At 49.3% G+C, this 17017-nt stretch overlaps 2 protein-coding genes across 4 annotated transcripts in view; one reads left to right on the forward strand and one right to left on the reverse strand.

Annotated features, from left to right (window-relative positions):
* Window positions 1-8296, forward strand: part of FBXW4 (F-box and WD repeat domain containing 4) — a 63036-nt gene extending 54740 nt beyond the window's left edge. For all 3 annotated transcript variants that reach the window (XM_039709264.1, XM_039709265.1, XM_039709266.1), the window contains 3 exons: window positions 6856-6996; window positions 7148-7289; window positions 7541-8296. In XM_039709264.1, the coding sequence (XP_039565198.1) occupies window positions 6856-6996; window positions 7148-7289; window positions 7541-7657 (400 nt within the window). In that variant the 3' untranslated portion in view covers window positions 7658-8296. The remainder of the gene's footprint in view (window positions 1-6855; window positions 6997-7147; window positions 7290-7540) is intronic.
* Window positions 8297-9914: 1618 nt separating this feature from the next.
* Window positions 9915-17016, reverse strand: DPCD (deleted in primary ciliary dyskinesia homolog (mouse)). Its single transcript, XM_039709042.1, has 6 exons — window positions 16901-17016; window positions 16576-16656; window positions 15847-15971; window positions 14909-15042; window positions 11233-11335; window positions 9915-10114 (listed from the first exon to the last, which is right to left on the reverse strand). The coding sequence occupies exons 1-6, from the start codon at window positions 16962-16964 to the stop codon at window positions 10010-10012; spliced, it is 612 nt and encodes a 203-aa protein (XP_039564976.1). The 5' UTR covers window positions 16965-17016; the 3' UTR covers window positions 9915-10009.
* Window position 17017: the final 1 nt, after the last annotated feature.

Here is a 17017-nt window from a genome sequence, read left to right on the forward strand (position 1 = left end):
TTTATTGGGTTCAGAACTCTGTCTCCTGTCTATAATGGATAGCTTCAGTCTTGTCTGTGCAATGTATTCCCATGGTATGCATATTTTCTCTAAACTGAGGCCTTGTTGTTCTTTACTGATTTCTGCTTGGGCTTTGGTTTTGTGACACTATGTTTCTGAACTCTCTCACATAAGCTTCTCCCTTCTTTTTGTTAAGAGGGCTCTGGTCCATCTTAACCTAAATGTAAAATCATTGTAAGAGGAGGAACATATAGGTGTTTATCCTAAATCCTTTCTTCTCCATGGCAGTCTTGGCCCTATCTCACTAGAAAGGGCCAGCTCCTGCCTTTTGGATGTGTGCATGTTCAGGGCATGCTGCAGCCTTTGAACTCTTGTTCAGGCATATTTATGACAACTTTACAAGGCCCTGAACAATCAGAGAGCATGGGTGGGGGCTGGACACTCCAAGCACATCAATCAGTTTCATCCCTCTGAGCCAAAGCAAAAGTAATCTTTATTTTTCCCTGGGTTGAGAGAGAATCAACAGAGGCAAGAGAGAAGAATGGGAAGGAGTGAATGAGGAACCCCCTCTGTCACTGGCTAGTGGTAGCTCATTTAAACAGATGGCTTTGTTTTGATTGGGACTCTCCATTTTTTTGTCTCCCCACTAAAGGAGACCTGCAGAGCTCTGTCCAGAAAGGGAGCAATACAGCCGCCTGTTCCCACACAAGTGGGGCGAAAGGCGAGAGGCTTTGAGAATTCCCTGCTTCTTTTCCTCGCCTCCCCCTTTTTCTCTTCCTCCAAGAAATCACAGTTTGAGAATTCCCCCCTACTCCTCCCGTTGGAAAGAAAGACAGAGAAGACATTCTTGACATTCTTTGCAGAGAAAAGGGGTTAAATGTCTGAATTTGGGGGTCACCATGTTATACAAATTGCAATCTAATCGTTTTTACAAGAACACACGTGTGCTAAGAAAAGGAGCCATGGACAAGAAAGAAAAGGGGATAGACAACCTTTTTTGTCCTGTCTTTTTTTTTTTTTCCCCTCAAGGTTTTGGACTATTGTCATGTCCTGTCTCTCTCCCCTCCTCACCCCCGAGAGGGAGAACATTGGTTTTATAGTTAAATTGGTTCGTAAAGCAGAAGGGCTTGGTGCCATTTCTGTTTGTTTTCCCAAATAAAAGCCCCAGCAGGGTCTCTTTTGCACCGTTGTGGCTTTATTTGAAGAAACTGGCTTTTTCCCATAGCCCAGTGTGTCAGTTTATCCTCTGAACTTAACCTTACGGGAACCCGAACAACAAAAACTCACAGGGTCCCAGAGCTGGAAAGGTAAAGAAATTGTATCTTTTTATTGGACCATTTAAAATGTGTGTGGGCCAATTCAGAGAAAGCAGAAGAAAAGAAGGCAAAACTCCCTTTTCTGTCTCTCCTCTCAACACAATCTCAGACCGTCGTTGGTGTCTTTCCCCCCTACTGCCTCGAGTCCCTTCAGCTGCTCTGAGGAATCAGAGAGAGGCATTTGCCCTGAAAGTCACTTGAAGCAGCATCTCTGATCCATCTCACTTGGAGGTGCTCCCTCAAAATTCCCCAATCCAATCCCACACCTCCCTGCAGGAATTAGTAGCCTGGTCTAAATGCAGGGGCAACTTTGGGGTAGGATAGAAGACTAACTTTGCTAAGGATCTGCATTTCTCCCTGTGTACAATACAGATATTTTTTCATCAAGCCATTCCCTTCTTAGCATAAGTTGCTGCATCCCCTCAGTGCTTAGCTGCTATTGCAAAGCATCTAGAAGACACAGCAGCTCAGCTCTTATCTTTGGTTTTGGTGCACTTTCCTCATTGGGTGACAGAAATTGTGCAAATGCTACACTTGGGATAATTATTTTTAAATGGATTTGTTTTCCTTTCTCGTTGTTTGATACTCAGATCAAATATCCCAGTGTTTGGAACGGAATAGGGCTCTTTATACCTTTTTTTAAAAGTATATGCTTCCCACCTGTCTTGTTTCAAATAGTTATTGGGGCTGAAATACTGGTTTACAGCTCTCTTTGGTTTCTGAACAGTCATCTGCTTATGTGCAGATTCTCCTCTTTGATGGATGATCACAGTTCACAGATGAGGATTCCAGAGCAAGTGAATTGTCCTCAGTTTTGCACATCTCTGTTTTCAACAGATGTTCAAAATTCAGCAGTTTTCTAGAGTTCACATATTTTTATAATATCAATTCTAGTGAATTGGGGTCACCAGAAATTGAGGGTAGGGAGAAAAATGTTGTTTCATTCCAGCTTTTGGAGCGTGGTTTCTTGTGTACTGGAGACAGCTGGGCAAGATACTCAGCAAATGGGCAAGTTCCAGGGAGGTAAGTGCAGACTTCTTTTGGACTCTGACTGTCATAAAGATATCAGGGAGATCCTGAGCTCTTATGGCCACACAAATAGTTGCAGTGGCTTGAAAGGCTGTATATAACTTTAACTTGGTGAAGCAATATCCCATGGGTTATCTGGAAAGTAACCATCTGGGCTCTGCCATGACTGGTCGTATTTTGTCTTCATATTAGTGATTGAGAAGGAATAGAACTTGAAGCTGTTTTTAAAAAAGAACAAGAACTTAAAGAAACAAGACTGTTTCTTGACTTTGCTTCCGGGCTGCCTGTCTTCTGGAGGTATCAGGAGAGCTATGCTCATGGCTAGATTTCTAGCATGGAAAGGAAGGAGTGAAATGTGGAAATCCTGAATAAATATCTGACTTTAAAAGTAATTTTTAAAAGTCTTGAAGAACTTGGAAACTGATTGAGATGAATCAAAGGGTTCTCTATAGTGCCTGAACAAAATGCCTTTCATGGCTGGGCTCATCAGTTGGATACATTTACCAGGCACATCGACCTGGTTTAAACATCTTGTTCTATCACCAAGGAGTCCAGAGCCTAGTGCCAGCACAGCTTTCCTGTACTAGGGATGAAATATAGGTTGCTGGATTTGCTCTGCCTCTGTTCCTTGTGGGCAGCTACTGGATTAGTGCCAGTATTATTCAGTCTGTCTAGATGCTTAACAGGAAGTATGAAAAATTAGGACTATTATGAGATTCCTCACCACTCGAGGCTTACTTGTGTGTTTGTAGGTACCACATTGGCCTCGGTGGTTTGTGGTTAAAGTGCTGAAATTGAGAGCTCTTGCTCTAGAATGGTCTTTCCAGAAGACTTGCACTGTCACATTTGTGATTCTGCCTCACAGAGCTCCACTGGTGCAGAGTTGTTTCTGTTGCTGCCACCCAGCACTGGGACTGGACACGGGCACTATCTGGCCCAGGCTGTTCAGTACAAAGACAAGCAAAGCTCCAACCATCTGCACAGGTAACCTGGCTTGCCTGAAGAAGACCTGGGAGCAAAACAGCTGCTTTCTACTGCTGGAGGGCCATGGCAGGGTGGGGAGATAGTGTGGCCCTTCTATGTTTGGGCTCACTTAGTCTTCACAGACACTTCTTGACTAACCTTCACAGCCCGTAACAAGGACAGACCCTCTGAAGTACTGAGGATCAGCCTACCTGGGATTTGAAAGGTGTTTAGATGAAAAAGGGACCACAGATTGAAGAAGGCGGCTGTTTCCTGCTGTGTTTGGCTGATGCTGGTGAAAAAGGTCCAAAATAGCTATGCCATCTCTTTCTGTCCCTCATGGAGAAGGTATCTTTTGTCCCTCTAAGTAGTTACAAACCATTGGTGATGTGCTGGTATAGCTGCTGCTGTTTTGTTGCCTGTTCATGACCTTATCTTGGTCCTTTATGGGTTATTAAGGATTAGCTATGGGTTTTGCTCCCAAGAAAGGGGGAAGCTGTTCAGGTGTGAGGTTCAAGGGAAGGGATTATTTGGGATAACCAAGAGTGGATAATTTGTGGGCACTAACTTGTGATCCCAAGAGTGGAAGAGTTGTGGTGGCAGAATTCCCTTCCCAGCATGGGCTCAGCATGGCTGTGTGTGCTGCAGGCTCATAGAGCTAGGCTGGCATGGTGATAGCTGTCCAGAGACACCTTAATCTGCTGAATAAAGGGGAAATACGAATCGTGTTCTGCATCTTTTTCACCTAAAGTGTGCCCATGCCAGAACACATTGGTGTTTTGTTTGTGTCCCCAGTGTAGAACACAGTAAATTTTCCCCTGGTGCCAGATGGTTAAGTGCTTCACTGTAGCAACTACCACATTGCTTCTGTAAATTGCCAAAGAACTGCTCCTCTTTCCAAGGGCTGCAGATCCCACCTGAGAGCTGCTTTGGCTGACCTGTTCTTGGGCCAGAAGAACTGAATTGATTAACAAACCAGCAAGGAAGGTTTACTTTGCTGCTGTAAGTTGCAAATATCTGTGCTCATTTTATGCCTACAGAGAAAAGCCAATCCTTTTCTTTTTGCTTCCTTTTTTGGTTGCCTTTTCTTTCATTTTTGTTGCCTGGGATGGAAATGTAAGCAGAGGGAGAAAAACTGATGTGACTCTGTTGAAGTGCTTGGGTACCACTGCAGTGAGGTGTGAAGCACCTGGGTGGTGCTCAGGGTCCAAGCTGCTGGTGCTGCCTAGAGCTTGCTGGGGTAGCTCACCTCTTGGGGGTAACTCCTTGCTCCTGCCTGAGCAACTGGCAGAAGGTTCTGTCAGTTGGGCAGTCTGATGTCTTATGCATCTCACAGGTAGTCCAAGGATTCTTGTCTGGGAGAGCAGCTGACTCCTCCTCATACCTCTGTTGTATGTCTTACAGCTCTGGGCCACACATCTTGTAGGATGAAGAAGTTTTTGCAGATTCCTTGATAAGGGCTGTGTGCATGTCCATTTGTCCTGCTGGCTTTGCAGAATGGCAGATGGAGGGGATCTATGTGCTTGGAAAGGGTGGGAGAGTGCCAGAGCACTCACATCCATCCATGTCTCACTCCACAGTGGATCTGATGACCCATCTGTGCCAACCAAACCCCACTGCCCTTCCTCACAGTGCTCAAACCTCGAGTGCTTCAATCTGTCAACCCACAGACAGGTGCAGAATTGCTGCTGGGTTGGTTTACAAGTAACCTTCCAAGGGTTAATGTGTTGTGAGAAGGTTGCAAAGGGCTGAAGCCTGGAATCCCCTCGATTCCTTGCCTGGAGAAACACAAAGTCCAATAAGCCAGCACCCCTGGATTCGTGTTGGGGGGGATTAATTCATGCACTTGATGTTAAAGCTTGTCCGAGAGGTTTGCATGGGGGGGCCATTGCTAGGGCTGGTTGGCCTCTCTAAATGGTTGCTAGGGCCCTGGCATCAAGGTCCAGTGTAGCTGCCCACAGCCACGGTCACGGAGGGAATTACACAGCCACAAAGAAATTGTTATTCTACATAATCTGCTCTTTGGAGAGTGACTGTGGGGAAACAGGCTGGCCCCAGCATGCCGCCAGCTCTGTGATCATAGAAGCGTGCTGGCTGCAAAGATCGGCCAGGGCTCGCCTTCTGATCTGGGGACACCAGGGCTCGAGGCGCTAATCTGCTTTATCAGCGATTTCTCTCTCCTGACACAAAGGTGTTTACTTGTTTTAACATCTCCCAGGACTCTATTTCTCCTTTTGTGTGGTCTTTATCCCCCGACGAGGGCTTTAGCCCAGATTACAGACAGAATTAAGGCATTTGGCGATGTGCCTCAGAACTGTGTGATGCTGGATCAAGGAGCAGAATGTAACAAAATAATGGAGAGAGATGCTGAGAGTGACCCCACTGCGGGATCCTTGCTGTTGGCTTTCAGGACTGCTTCATTGTCCTGAGAACCAGGAGGCTGTTAGTGAGGGGTGGCCATGCAGCAGAGTTTGAAAAGCAGGTGCTTCAAGTTTTGTTGTGTCCAGCATTTTTGATGTAGAGGGTGTGAGGAAAAGGAGAAGGAAAAAAAGGAGGGTTTGCAATAGGTGGCCATTTCAAGAAGCTGGGCAGATTGCCCACTCCATTCCCAAGAGTCTGTCATGTCTGAATATCACTGACTGCTGCAGCAGGTGGAATGACACCGGGACAGGCTGTGCCATGCACCTGATGACATTCCGTGTTAGCCAGGGAAGTGGCTCAAGCTTCTTCTTGAGGTCTGGCAGGCTGGGACCTCACCAGACACCATCCACCAGGTGAGCTGCTGGTTCTGCATATGAACAAGCAACAGAGTGATACCACCACAAAGCACTCAGCATAGAGCTTCATGGAGATCTTGGTTTTGCTCTTTCACTGCAGACAAGGAATTAAAAAGGAGGAAAGGGTCAAAAAAAAGGAGAAAAGTCTAGCCTTTGGAAGGTCATTTCCAGATGACTGATCATTGGGGTGGTTGCTTTTGATGTTCAGCCCCAGATATGGTGTTTGTAGAATGTGGTATAACTGGAGGGCGTTGAGGACAGCAGCCATGGCAGATTGGGTGAGAAGGTCTGATTTGCCTGTGGGTCTGTGCTGTGTGTCAAAGATCTAGGGAAATATCCCAGTGGACAGTATTTTGAAGGACAGAGTATGGGATGGGATTGAACATGTAAATAGCTCTTGCAGAATATTTGGAGTCTGACTAAGCTGGGAGTTGTCTCCTGTGGAAGTGGAACCATATAATTCAGAATACTGGTCATTTCTCCCAGGGAATGGGATCGCATTCTGCTGGGGGTCAGCTGCACCTGTACCTTGGCTCTTCCTCTTCCAGCTGGGACTCCTGCTGGTCACCCTTCATGACCCTTCATGGTTAGTGGCCCAACCAATAGCAGAAGCTGGGGGTGGGAGAGGAAAACTGTGTGGGGTTTTGTATTCTGTTGTATCACAGAAATGAGATCTGGAAGATTTCTGTGACACCATCTGTGCTCTGGCCAGCTGAACTGGAAGGGCTTTTTGCTCTGAATGACTCTTCCCCTCACGTGTTTCATTGCAGTGGTGAGCTGGTGACCTGTTTAGGGACCGACTTCCACCGTGGAGCTGGAGTCCTGGATGTGTTCTATGAAACCCCCTCCCTTCTCCTTTCTTGTGGGTATGACACCTACATCCGCTACTGGGACATACGGACCAGCACCAGGTGAGCCTGCCCTGCTGGCATCTGGGGCCACGCAAGGCTCCTGGAGGGTCCTTGTGCGGCGTCTGGGAACTCAGCTCTCACTGACTCAGCTCCTTCAGGCTAAGTGGATGGAGGAGTGGAGGCTCAGCCCTGCTCTGGTTTGCCCTTGCAGGAAGTGCGTCCAGGAGTGGGAAGAGCCCCATGACAGTGCCCTGTACTGCATAAGGAGTGACAAGAACCATATGATTGCCAGCGGCTCTTCCTACTACGGTGTGGTACGCCTCTGGGATAAGCGGCAGACTCGGTGCCTGCAGGTGAGCACCAGTGGGAGACTGAGCAGCAGCAGAGCTTCTCAGCTGTTCTCTGGCAACCCAGTGTGCATGCCTTGTGGGCAGAAGAAAGAGGGGCTGCTGGGCTCTCTTTGGGGCTAGTCCACCATGGCAAACCTACCCTATATGCAGGGAAAATCTGCTTTCTCAGACATCTCAGCCTTTGGATCTGTAACACCACCCAGCATCTTTGGGCTGACCTTGTTTCTGAAAGGTTGATTTCCTGTTTTTTGCAGAGCTTTCACCTGTCTTCACCCACCAGCAGCCCAGTGTACTGCCTCCGTTTCAGTACCACCCACCTGTACGCTGCCCTGGCGTCAGCCCTGCACGTCCTGGACTTCACGGCCTCGTGAAGGGCACCACAGCTGCTTCTGGTGACCCCAACTCAGCAGAGCTGACACTTGGCTCAGGGAATTGCAGGGCAGGAGAGGTGAGAAAAGGCCCACAAGGCTTCTGAAGGGACTTTTTTGCCTGCCAGAAAGCTATAATGAAGAGTGCACAAAGGGCCAAACTTTCTCCACCTTACCTGCCTGTTCATGAAAATAATAGGCCAATTGTCCTTTACTCTTTTTATTTTGTGCAAGTCGGGAATTGTTTTATTAACTGTGTTACTTTTTTTCTTTTTCCTTCCTTTTTTTCCTGTGGATACATCATTTGAGGGGCAAGTTGAGCCAGGTTGCCCCAGCAGCTGTGTGCTGGTCAGTTTGAGATCAGCCAAGCTCTAAGCACGTGAAACAAGACTAGGCTGTGTGTGGGGTGAACTGATTTGGTAGAAGGGAAAGGTGCCTGGAGTGAGGCCCTCCTTTCTCCTTAACTTGCTGTTCTGACAGCTGCTTGTGTTGTCCTTCACAGCCAAGAGCAACAATTGAGCTAAAAGGCAGAGCCAGCCCTGCTTTCAGTGTGCCTCCCCAAGTTGGCCATCAGGTCAAGCTATGCACTTGGCAGGGCTGAAATAGTCGTGTTTTGCTAAATAAATCTGAAAGGAAACAAAAGAGATTGTATGTTTTGTTTCAAGTTCTGAAGGAGTTATGATGTTACCTGCTGATTGCAGAGGCCTGGGTGGGGGAGGTTGGACCTATTTTCATATGCTGTCTCCATGTCTTATAGATCTCTCTCCCTGGCTAGACCCTGTGACACTGCTGCATTGAAGGTTCCTGGGAGCTTGGATCTCCTGTCATTTTTTCAAACAAGATTTCAAAAAGTAGCATCTGTGACTCATTTGGTGCCTGCTTAATGAAGCAGCAAACCAGACTACTATGAGCACCTGGATGTGATTTACTGGGATCCTGTAGACACATTCAAGTGGGCTCTGCTCCTTTTTGTGTCATCCTTCTGAACCTGACGTGGGTCTCTGAACAACCATACCTTTCAGCATGCTCGGTGCTGTGTGATTGGATGTGGATAATGTGCTGTGAGTGGTGTCTGGGGTCTGGCCCTCCTTGGGGAAGGAAGTGTGGGAACCCTTCTTGGTTGAGTTTGGGTGTCCTGGGTAGGCAGAGGAGAGGTTTTTAACACAAACTGAGAGCACTCCTGGGGTGAGCCACTTAGCATGGTGCTTTGTTAGAACTTAGTATATTAATTTCCACTGTCAGGAGGCTGCTCTTCCCTTGTGATGCACAAGAATTGGAGGAATATGTTTGCTGGAGCCCCAGAGTCTAAAGAATTGTCACGGTTTGAAAGCAGCCTCATCAGGGGAGCTATGTTAGGAGCCCATGAGCAGCTCACTTTGGAGGTAGGGTTTGCTTGTGTAGTAGTAAGTGTTCAAGGATGAACTAGGATGGAACAACATTCAGAAATCTAAGCAAGAGGATGGCTGTTGGAGGAGCTGGTAAAGCAGCACTGTTGGGGCTGTCCCTGTGCAGTGAGGTTTGCAGTGGTCCATGTTTGTGCCTTCACAAAAGAAGGGTGGGCAGCTGCTGCTCCTTAGCTGGCCAGTGGCCCAGCCACTGCTTCCCTTCCATGCCACGCAAATGGAGGCAGCTGCACGTTGGTTCCTGCCCTCTGCACAGCCCTGTCACGTGGTGGATGGCTGGCAGTAAGGAAGCAGCTGCATGTCTTCCTCTTTACCCTGTTTCATTGGCTGTGCCCACTCAGGTCTAAACACTGATGCTGTTTGCCGAGATAGCAAAGTCACCAGAGCATCCTGACTGCACGGAGGAGCTGCATAACTGCACAGGAAGGAGCTGCTTCCAAGTACATCCCAGGCAAGTCATGGGTGTGAGGGGGGAGTTCTTGTTTTCCAAACATTACTGCCTTCAGCAATGGTGGCAGATGGGGAATTCCCGAGGTGTCATGTTGGATGGGGACAGGGCTGCTGGTTGTAGATGTGGTGTGCTTCCTTTGCATACTGCAGCTTCCCACAATTCATAGAAGGATCATTCCAACCCTGGAAATGTTCAAGGCCAGGTTGGATCGGGCTTTGAGCAGTCTGGTCTAGTGGAAGGTGTCCCTGCCCATGACAGGGAGGTTAGAACTAGATGATCTTTAAGGTCCTTTCCAACACAAATCATTCTATTGTTCTATGAAATGTCTGCATAAATCAGCAGGCCAGGTCAACTGCCCTGTCATCTTCCTAGGCTTACAAAAATTCCTCTAAATGGCTCTATTAACAACAACAACAACATTTTTATTAGATAAGGCAAAATAAACACCATGAAGCTGTGCCAGAGAGCTGCCCCTCACCTCAACCTCTTAGCAGCCACTGCCTACTGGGTCTTACAGTCTCCATCCCCACTGTTAGCTGCCTTTATCTTCTTCAGCTCCTTCTGCAGCTGCTCTTCTGCAGCCAGGATCTCCTTCGGCTTCTGGTACTGTAGGACAGAGAGAAATGCCCTTAGCACTCCTGAACTCCTGTTCAGCCTCTGCTCCAAGCAGACCAACTGCAACCTGTTGCTGCCAGCCCAGCAAGGGCCCTCCTGCCAAGGGAGGCCTTGCCATTACCAGCAGCCTCTGAAGCCTGTCTAGAGAGGTGGTGCTATCAAGCTAAAGACATTTGGCAAGTTCTGGAGTGTCTTTTACGGTGCAAGTAAAACTTTCCAGTTAGGTGTGGAATCTTGGCCCCCATCAACCCCTCTGGAATATCCTGGCAAGCAGATCCTTGCTGTGCTCACTGATCGTATGCTCACAAGTGGTTATATATATATATATCTGTATATATATATATAGATATATGTGTGGGTTTTTTTTTAATGCAGAGAGAAGTAAGAGTTGCAGTTCCTCTATCTTCCTTTCAGAGGCCTCTCACCCAGCTGCAGCTTAGCGGTGGATGCAGGTGCTTTTTGCAAGGTTTGGTCAGTAGCAAACAGAAGCTCAGGAGGACTCAAGGTGCTCCTCTTGGCCCATTTCCTCTGCACGTGCAGCCCAGGTTTGCTGCCAGGTTTCTCACGGAGGGTGTGCCCTCTGTGTAGCTGACTTCTGCACTGAATAAGGCAAACACCTGTTGCTCAAAAGCATCTGTCTGCTCCTTGCAACAAGAAGTGTGTGTCTCTTGCTTCCACGTGTGTGGAAGAGTTCCCTCTCTGACACAAAGCAGCAGGTGATTATTTTTTTATTATTCTAAGACTCCGAGACCTCAAAGTGCAGCAGATCTTTGGGCTTTTATGCTCTGAGACAAAAGAAACAAGTGTCACTGAGAGTGGAGGCTTGCTCAGGCCTGAGGGAGGGAATACATGGAAAACAGGGCACGACAGACTCTCTTCCACCTGCATGTCACCTTGAGCAGCAAGGAGGGCCTCTCCTGCCACCTGGGATCTCCTGGCTAGTGTCAGCATGCCCAGTGTAATCTGAAACTCCCACTGACTCTGTGACAGAGAAGGAGCTGCATGGGTGACCCTCAGCTCTGCCTCATTTCCCCATGTGTAAAAACTTTAGCTTCTTTGTGGACATAAAGAGAAGGGCAGACTGCTGATCTGCATGGTTAAAACCTCACCGTGATGATCAGGGTGTTGTTGGCATGGCTGAAGCTCAGGGCAGCTGCATCCAAGGGGAGATGGTATCGGTCCAGATCAGGAATAGAGAACTTTTTATAGTACCTACAAATGAGAAAGGAGACAGAAATAAGAAGGTGGGGTTTCTATTCTGTCCCTAGGAGTGCTGAGACACAGCCTGGTGGTCTACAAAGTGTACATGAGGACAACAGACCTCTCAGGGCTGGCAGGAGGCCCTTGTGCCATGTTGTGTGCCTGCTGGTGCCCCCAGATTAGCAGGAGCACTAGAAACAAACCTCCAAACTGGAAACCAGAGCTGGCAAAGTCCTGAAGAGCTTTGGTGTATGACAGCAGGCTTGGTCCCTCCAGCTTGCCTGCATTAATGCCAGCTATGGTTAGACTACTCAGCCCTACCAAGGTGTTCGTTGTCTTTTTCCCTGCTCATGGTCTCTCATTCCTCTAAGTAAACAGCTTTCTTAAGCTTTTGTCAAAATAGCTGTCAAAGCTCTTGTGGCATGACTTTCCTCTGTGATACATCATTCTTTGTTGCAATCCTTCCTAAACCCCTCTTTTTAACTTCTTGCTGTACTTCCTAGGTAGCTTCTTGCTTTGTGGCATGGTGGTGCTCATGCACACCCCGGGCACAGATCTCCAGGTGTAACTGCCCACAAACCCCGAGCCTCTGCTCTGCAGCATCTCCATGCAGCACCTCTCAGATGGTGGCTGTGCTGCTCCTCTGCATTTACACCTCTCCTAGCTCCTTCCCTGGTTCCTATCCCAGTCTTCCAATAACCTCTCACATCCAAGCAGAGGACAGAGAGGTTTTTGCCAGCTAAGAGATTTCCTAAGACTTTGGAGCCAGAACCCTGCAGACCTGTGTCTGTGTTTGCCTGTGCATTGCTTGCCCTGCATCTACTGCTTCTCTCTGGGGCTGCACCAAATACACTGGCTTGTGGTCTTGTGCCCACCCAGAGACACGGCTGGATTCTTAGTCTCTTCCAACACTCTTGTGGGCAGTCCTCTCCAAGGAATTGGCCTGTAGCTGGTACTGAGGTGCCTGGAGCAGAGTGGGACTAGGCAGTGGCTGCTGCCATGAGGGGTGGTTCTCAATTGAGCTGGCTGTGTGTGAGGCTTGGCCTCTCTAGCTACCTCTGCCCAAACTGCAGTTTATTTTCCAAGTCACGGTGAAAACAGCTACAAAGGGCAAATGGCTTTCCCGGTGCAGTGGGAGGAATGTACACGGCTTGTTACCGCAGGGCTCAAACCGTTCTGTGTTGTCACTGCTGTCGGTATTTGGAAAAGGTGGCAGACATGGATAATAAGGGAGATGTCAAAGGTTAAACAGCAGAGATTAGATGAACACAAAGACATGTTAAGGAAGTGTTAACTTCTTACCGATTAGACAAAAAAAAAGCAGTACACAGAAAAAAACCCACTGTTTCAAAGGGCCTTGGGAGTCATCAATGAAACAGCAGCATTCTGCTGCCCCAGGACTAAGGAGAAGGGGAGAAGAATGGCTTTGGCTGGCCTCAAACTAAAATCTGTGACAAGATCAAAGGAAACCAGATCTGCCTTGCCAACCCCTCCTCCTCCTAACATTACCACTGCCTCTCACTACAATAATTGAATCACGTTTGGCGTTTGGGGAGGTGGCTTTCTAGGTTTGTTTTTAGAGTTCAGTTTAATGGATTTATTTTACAGCAAGAGGTTTTAAGCAAATCCCACTTGAGCAGCCCTTGCCGTGGCCAGAGGGAACAGAGTGACTGTTGGAAGTGAAGAGCTCCTGTCTGGGCTGGGGAGGTAGCTGATGGGTGGTTATCCCAGCCGGTGCAGGCTGATTCTCTGCCCTCTCCTCTCACCCCATGGCCAAGGGGCAGTATTACACTCTGAGCCCGAGTCCTGGCCCGAGATCCACAGTATGTATGTCAAATCACCTCTATTATTTTCCTACTGGAAACCCACTTTTTGTTAGCCCGCAGGGAAAACTGCTACTGGTATGCTGAGAATTTAGAGCTGAGCTATTCAGTAGTGACTTGGCAGCCCATCCTGTTACTTGTGCCTCTGGCTGGCGGTCAGCACAGCTCTGTTGCTCAGAAGCAGCATGGCTGACTTCCAAGGGTTGGAGAGGCTCCGAGGCTTCCTTTCTCTCCCGTAGTGATGTGCACGCTCTCTGTGGATTCCAGGCTGTTGTTGCTATCTTGGAATTAGTTGCTGAGTGGTGCCTTGCCCTGGCCGAGACCCAGGAGAAATGATCTAAGATATCCTGGAGCCTGTACTAAGTGTGCTAGTGCTGGTGTCTGTCCCTGCTCCCTACTGACAGCAACGTCATTCTTGTCCTCAGTGAGCTGGCTTTCAGCTTTAATTCTGAAAGTCCTTAACTGTCAGACACAGGCCATGAGTGGCTGTTGGGTCCTCTGGCACTGGTCTGTGAGAGAACAAGTGTCAGAATAAGTGTCATGGAAGACCCTCCCAAGAGAGGTACAAAAAAGCCAGAAGTCAGGTAGGGTGTAGGTAAAGCCTCAGTGCTGCATTGTAACCTTATGGCACCTACACAGGAAATTCCCACATACACAGGCAAGGAACTCCCCACATACACACCACTATCAGTAGGACTGGGAGTAGATAAGCCTGTCTGTGACAGAATGTGGTTGGATTTAGGATCAAGTACTCCACTCCTGTCCTAGCTCCATGGATATCCATGTGTGGCTGATGGGAATCTCATTCATCTTTTCCTACATGGTCTCCCTACTAGAGCACCACTGTTCTGTGAATTCCTCTGTGTGCATTTAGGCCAACATCTTTCTGTATTAGAGCTGTATTTTTTTGTTGTTTCTATGGGTTAGCTTCCCTCTCCCCAGCTTTCTGGTTTTGAGTCCCCAGGTGTGCTGGTGTGCAGAGCTCCAGCAGCCCTTTACCGGGAGACTCGCGGGTGCCGCGGCGCGGAGCCCTCGGCAGCAGAGGGGCCGCAGTTCTGTGCCGACAGCACCACCTACAGCCACTTCCATCACCTTCCCCTGTGCTCCCAAGGCTCGTTCCGTGCACTCACTTCCCAATACTGCAGCTCATCTTGGCTTCTCTGAGGTTGTACATGCTTTGGGACACAGTGTGTGTTTCATTCCATGTGAGATGCCATGTATTGACACACTGCAAGATGTGGCTTTAACGGGATTTTCCATTTTCTTCCTCCCATCTCAAATCTCACTTGGCAGAACACTGTGGTGCTTCCTTCCCAGGTTCAGTCTGTCTTTTTTGCTCGCTACCTCCAGATCATGTCAATGGCATTGTGACTATGCAGGGGGATGTGTTTGGGTGCCTGTGACTTTGCTGTCCATGTTGAATCCTGCAGCATTCTGAGATGCAGTGACTAAATCAGAGGGAGAAAATGGAATGTTCTAGCTTCAAGAAGTCTGCAAGGCTCTTACTTAATTTTTCTAAGGAAGTGACATCTGACAGTAAGAACAGTGCAAGCACCACCCTAGAGGAGCCAAGATGAGTTTGCAATGTCCAGTGCAGAGCTTATAAATGTGTCTGAGGCAGTTGGGAGTGGAAACTGGGCAGCAGGAGATGTGCTGCAAGGTGAGGCCCTCATCCCTTGCACACTAGGGACAGAAGAGGGGACAGCCCCCGTGGCAGCCCACCCCAAGGGACTGCAGCAGCGGCAGTGCTGTCCTTACTGACTTCTTGTTGGTGGTGCGCACGACGCAGCAGCGCTGCTCCTCCTCCACGGACACGCTGTAGACCTCCTTGGGGTAGGGAAGGTTCCGGATCCGCCACTGGAAGCTGCTCAGGGTATCCTTCCTCATGAAGATGGGCTACAGCAAATAAGTACCTTTAAGCAAGGCCCCTCCAGCTGTCTCCTCTCCTCCCTGTCTCCTTCCCGTACTACCTTGTGAGACTCCACATGGGAACAGCTGTTCTTTCACTGGAGCATTAGGGAGTAACTCAAGAAGCTGCCTGAGCACCACTCTCCTACAGCTAAGGCTGCTCTGCCTTTGCCCAGGGCACTGCTTGCAGGAGGCTGAGAGTGTTCAGTGAGGAAGCCTTGCAGTGCAGGGTTACAGGGGCCTCTTCCTCACAGACAACCAAATAGTGAGCTCTGCCTGCTCTAGGAACCTGCTGGATTCAGTCCTGGCTCTGCCCCAATTTGTGGTGCAGAGCTGTGCTTGTGTTTCAGAAGCACAGCTTCTGAAAAGATGATGAGAGACTAAAACAGCTGCACCCTCAGCTAGAGGGGTGTGAAGATGAAACAAGCTGTGCCCTATTGGAGCAGCCTGCTATGCACTGCCTGTGCCTTTCATTGCTACCACCTTTGTTTTCTGTCCCCTGACTTGTCCTGGCACTGGCCTTCCTCTCACCCCACTCTTTCAAGACAGTGTAGTAGTTGGCCACACAGAAATACAGTTTCTTTGTTTAAGGAAACTACAAATCTCTTGAAGACTCCTAAAAAACCTAAGCTGTGGCTTCTTTCCACTCAGCCCTGCAGTTTTGGGGTGACTTGTAGCAGAGTGCTGGGTGCATTAAGGCTGTCTCTTGGTGACCTGCGCTCTACCAGCTACTGCTGTAAGCACACGACAAGGTAGTTTTAGGTGCAGTGGTGCCTGCAGACCCTTGCATACATTGGAGCTGCTCTCTGTTATAAGCTCTGACTCCAGTGCTCCCAGGAGTGGCGAGGTCGGCTCTCCCACTTCCACCTGCCACTTGCCAGTGCCCCCAAGGGTGTTCTTCTCTCGCCATTTTCTACCTGGGGAAGAGAGAAGAAGGGTTTTCATTCTTCTGCTCTCTAAGAACTCCAGCAACTGACTGCCAAAGCTCCCAGCACACTGAGATGATATGAATATATGTAATTCCAGTCATTTCGACTTCGGTGTGATTTGATCTGCTAGCTGGCCTATTCCTAGGTCAGAAATTCTGTGCTGAATGCCTCTTTTTTGCTATTTGGTGCTGAAGCCATGGTGGGGTTGCGACAGGTGCTGTGCTGCAGCTGATGTGGTTTTGGACACGAGCCATAAACAACACTTTGTTTGCGGTAGCAGAAGCCACCAAAAAGCGTATTTCAGCCCTTCATGTGGTACAGACTTGGTGCCTGGCAACTGTGATGGCAATCCCATGTGGTCCATCCAAGTCTGCTGTGACAGATGGGATGTCTGGGGGAGATCCTGGGCTAAAGCAAGGTCTGCTGTGATACGAAAGTCAGAGAACCCTGGCTGCAAGCTGCATCCTACTTCTGTCCCTACAAAATGCCCGCCTCCCAGAGTAGGCAGGGATGATTTGTTCCTGACCAGGTGGTCCCTCTCAACACCCCAGCCCGAGGGCACAGACCCACTGCCCTGCAGAGCACCACTTACTGATTAACTGGCCAGTCTTCATGTCATACTCTTCGGCCATCTCCTTGCCATCCTCGAACAAGTAGTGGATCTTCCGCTTCCCTAGAGGCAAGGCGGATGGTGAGAGGAAAGGGGACACAGCTACCCCTGCGTGTAGGGCTCTGTCCCCCTGTCCGTGACCCCGTCCCCCTGCCCGCGTTGATGTCCTTGTGTCCTTCCCGGGGGCCCTGCCCGGGGAGGGGGCTGTGCCCAGGAGCGCTCCCCTCCGCGCCCGCCCGCCGCAGGACCACCCTCACTCCGCGGCGGGGGCAGGCGCGGGCTATCCCGACCCTGGCCCCGCGGTTACCGTCCTGCACCAGCGCCGTCTTGCCGGCCGCCCGCAGCCGCTCCAGCCAGCTCGGCACCGCCATGGCGGCCGCGCCGTCGCCGCGGCAACGCGGAAACTTCCGCCCGCCGCCGGAAG

Source organism: Passer montanus, unplaced genomic scaffold, assembly GCF_014805655.1.
Source record: "Passer montanus isolate IOZ18808 unplaced genomic scaffold, ASM1480565v1 scaffold21, whole genome shotgun sequence".
NCBI lineage: Eukaryota > Metazoa > Chordata > Aves > Passeriformes > Passeridae > Passer > Passer montanus.

Bases quoted from the DNA above. Each gene is read 5' to 3' on its own strand.
- DPCD (XM_039709042.1), bottom strand. From the start codon at position 16,964: ATGGCGGTGCCGAGCTGGCTGGAGCGGCTGCGGGCGGCCGGCAAGACG. The intron at 15,972-16,575 runs GTAAGTGGTGCT...TCTCTTCCCCAG, and splicing joins GAAGACTGGCCAGTTAATCA to GTAGAAAATGGCGAGAGAAG. The intron at 15,043-15,846 runs GTATGCAAGGGT...TATTTGCTGTAG, and splicing joins TAACAGAGAGCAGCTCCAAT to CCCATCTTCATGAGGAAGGA.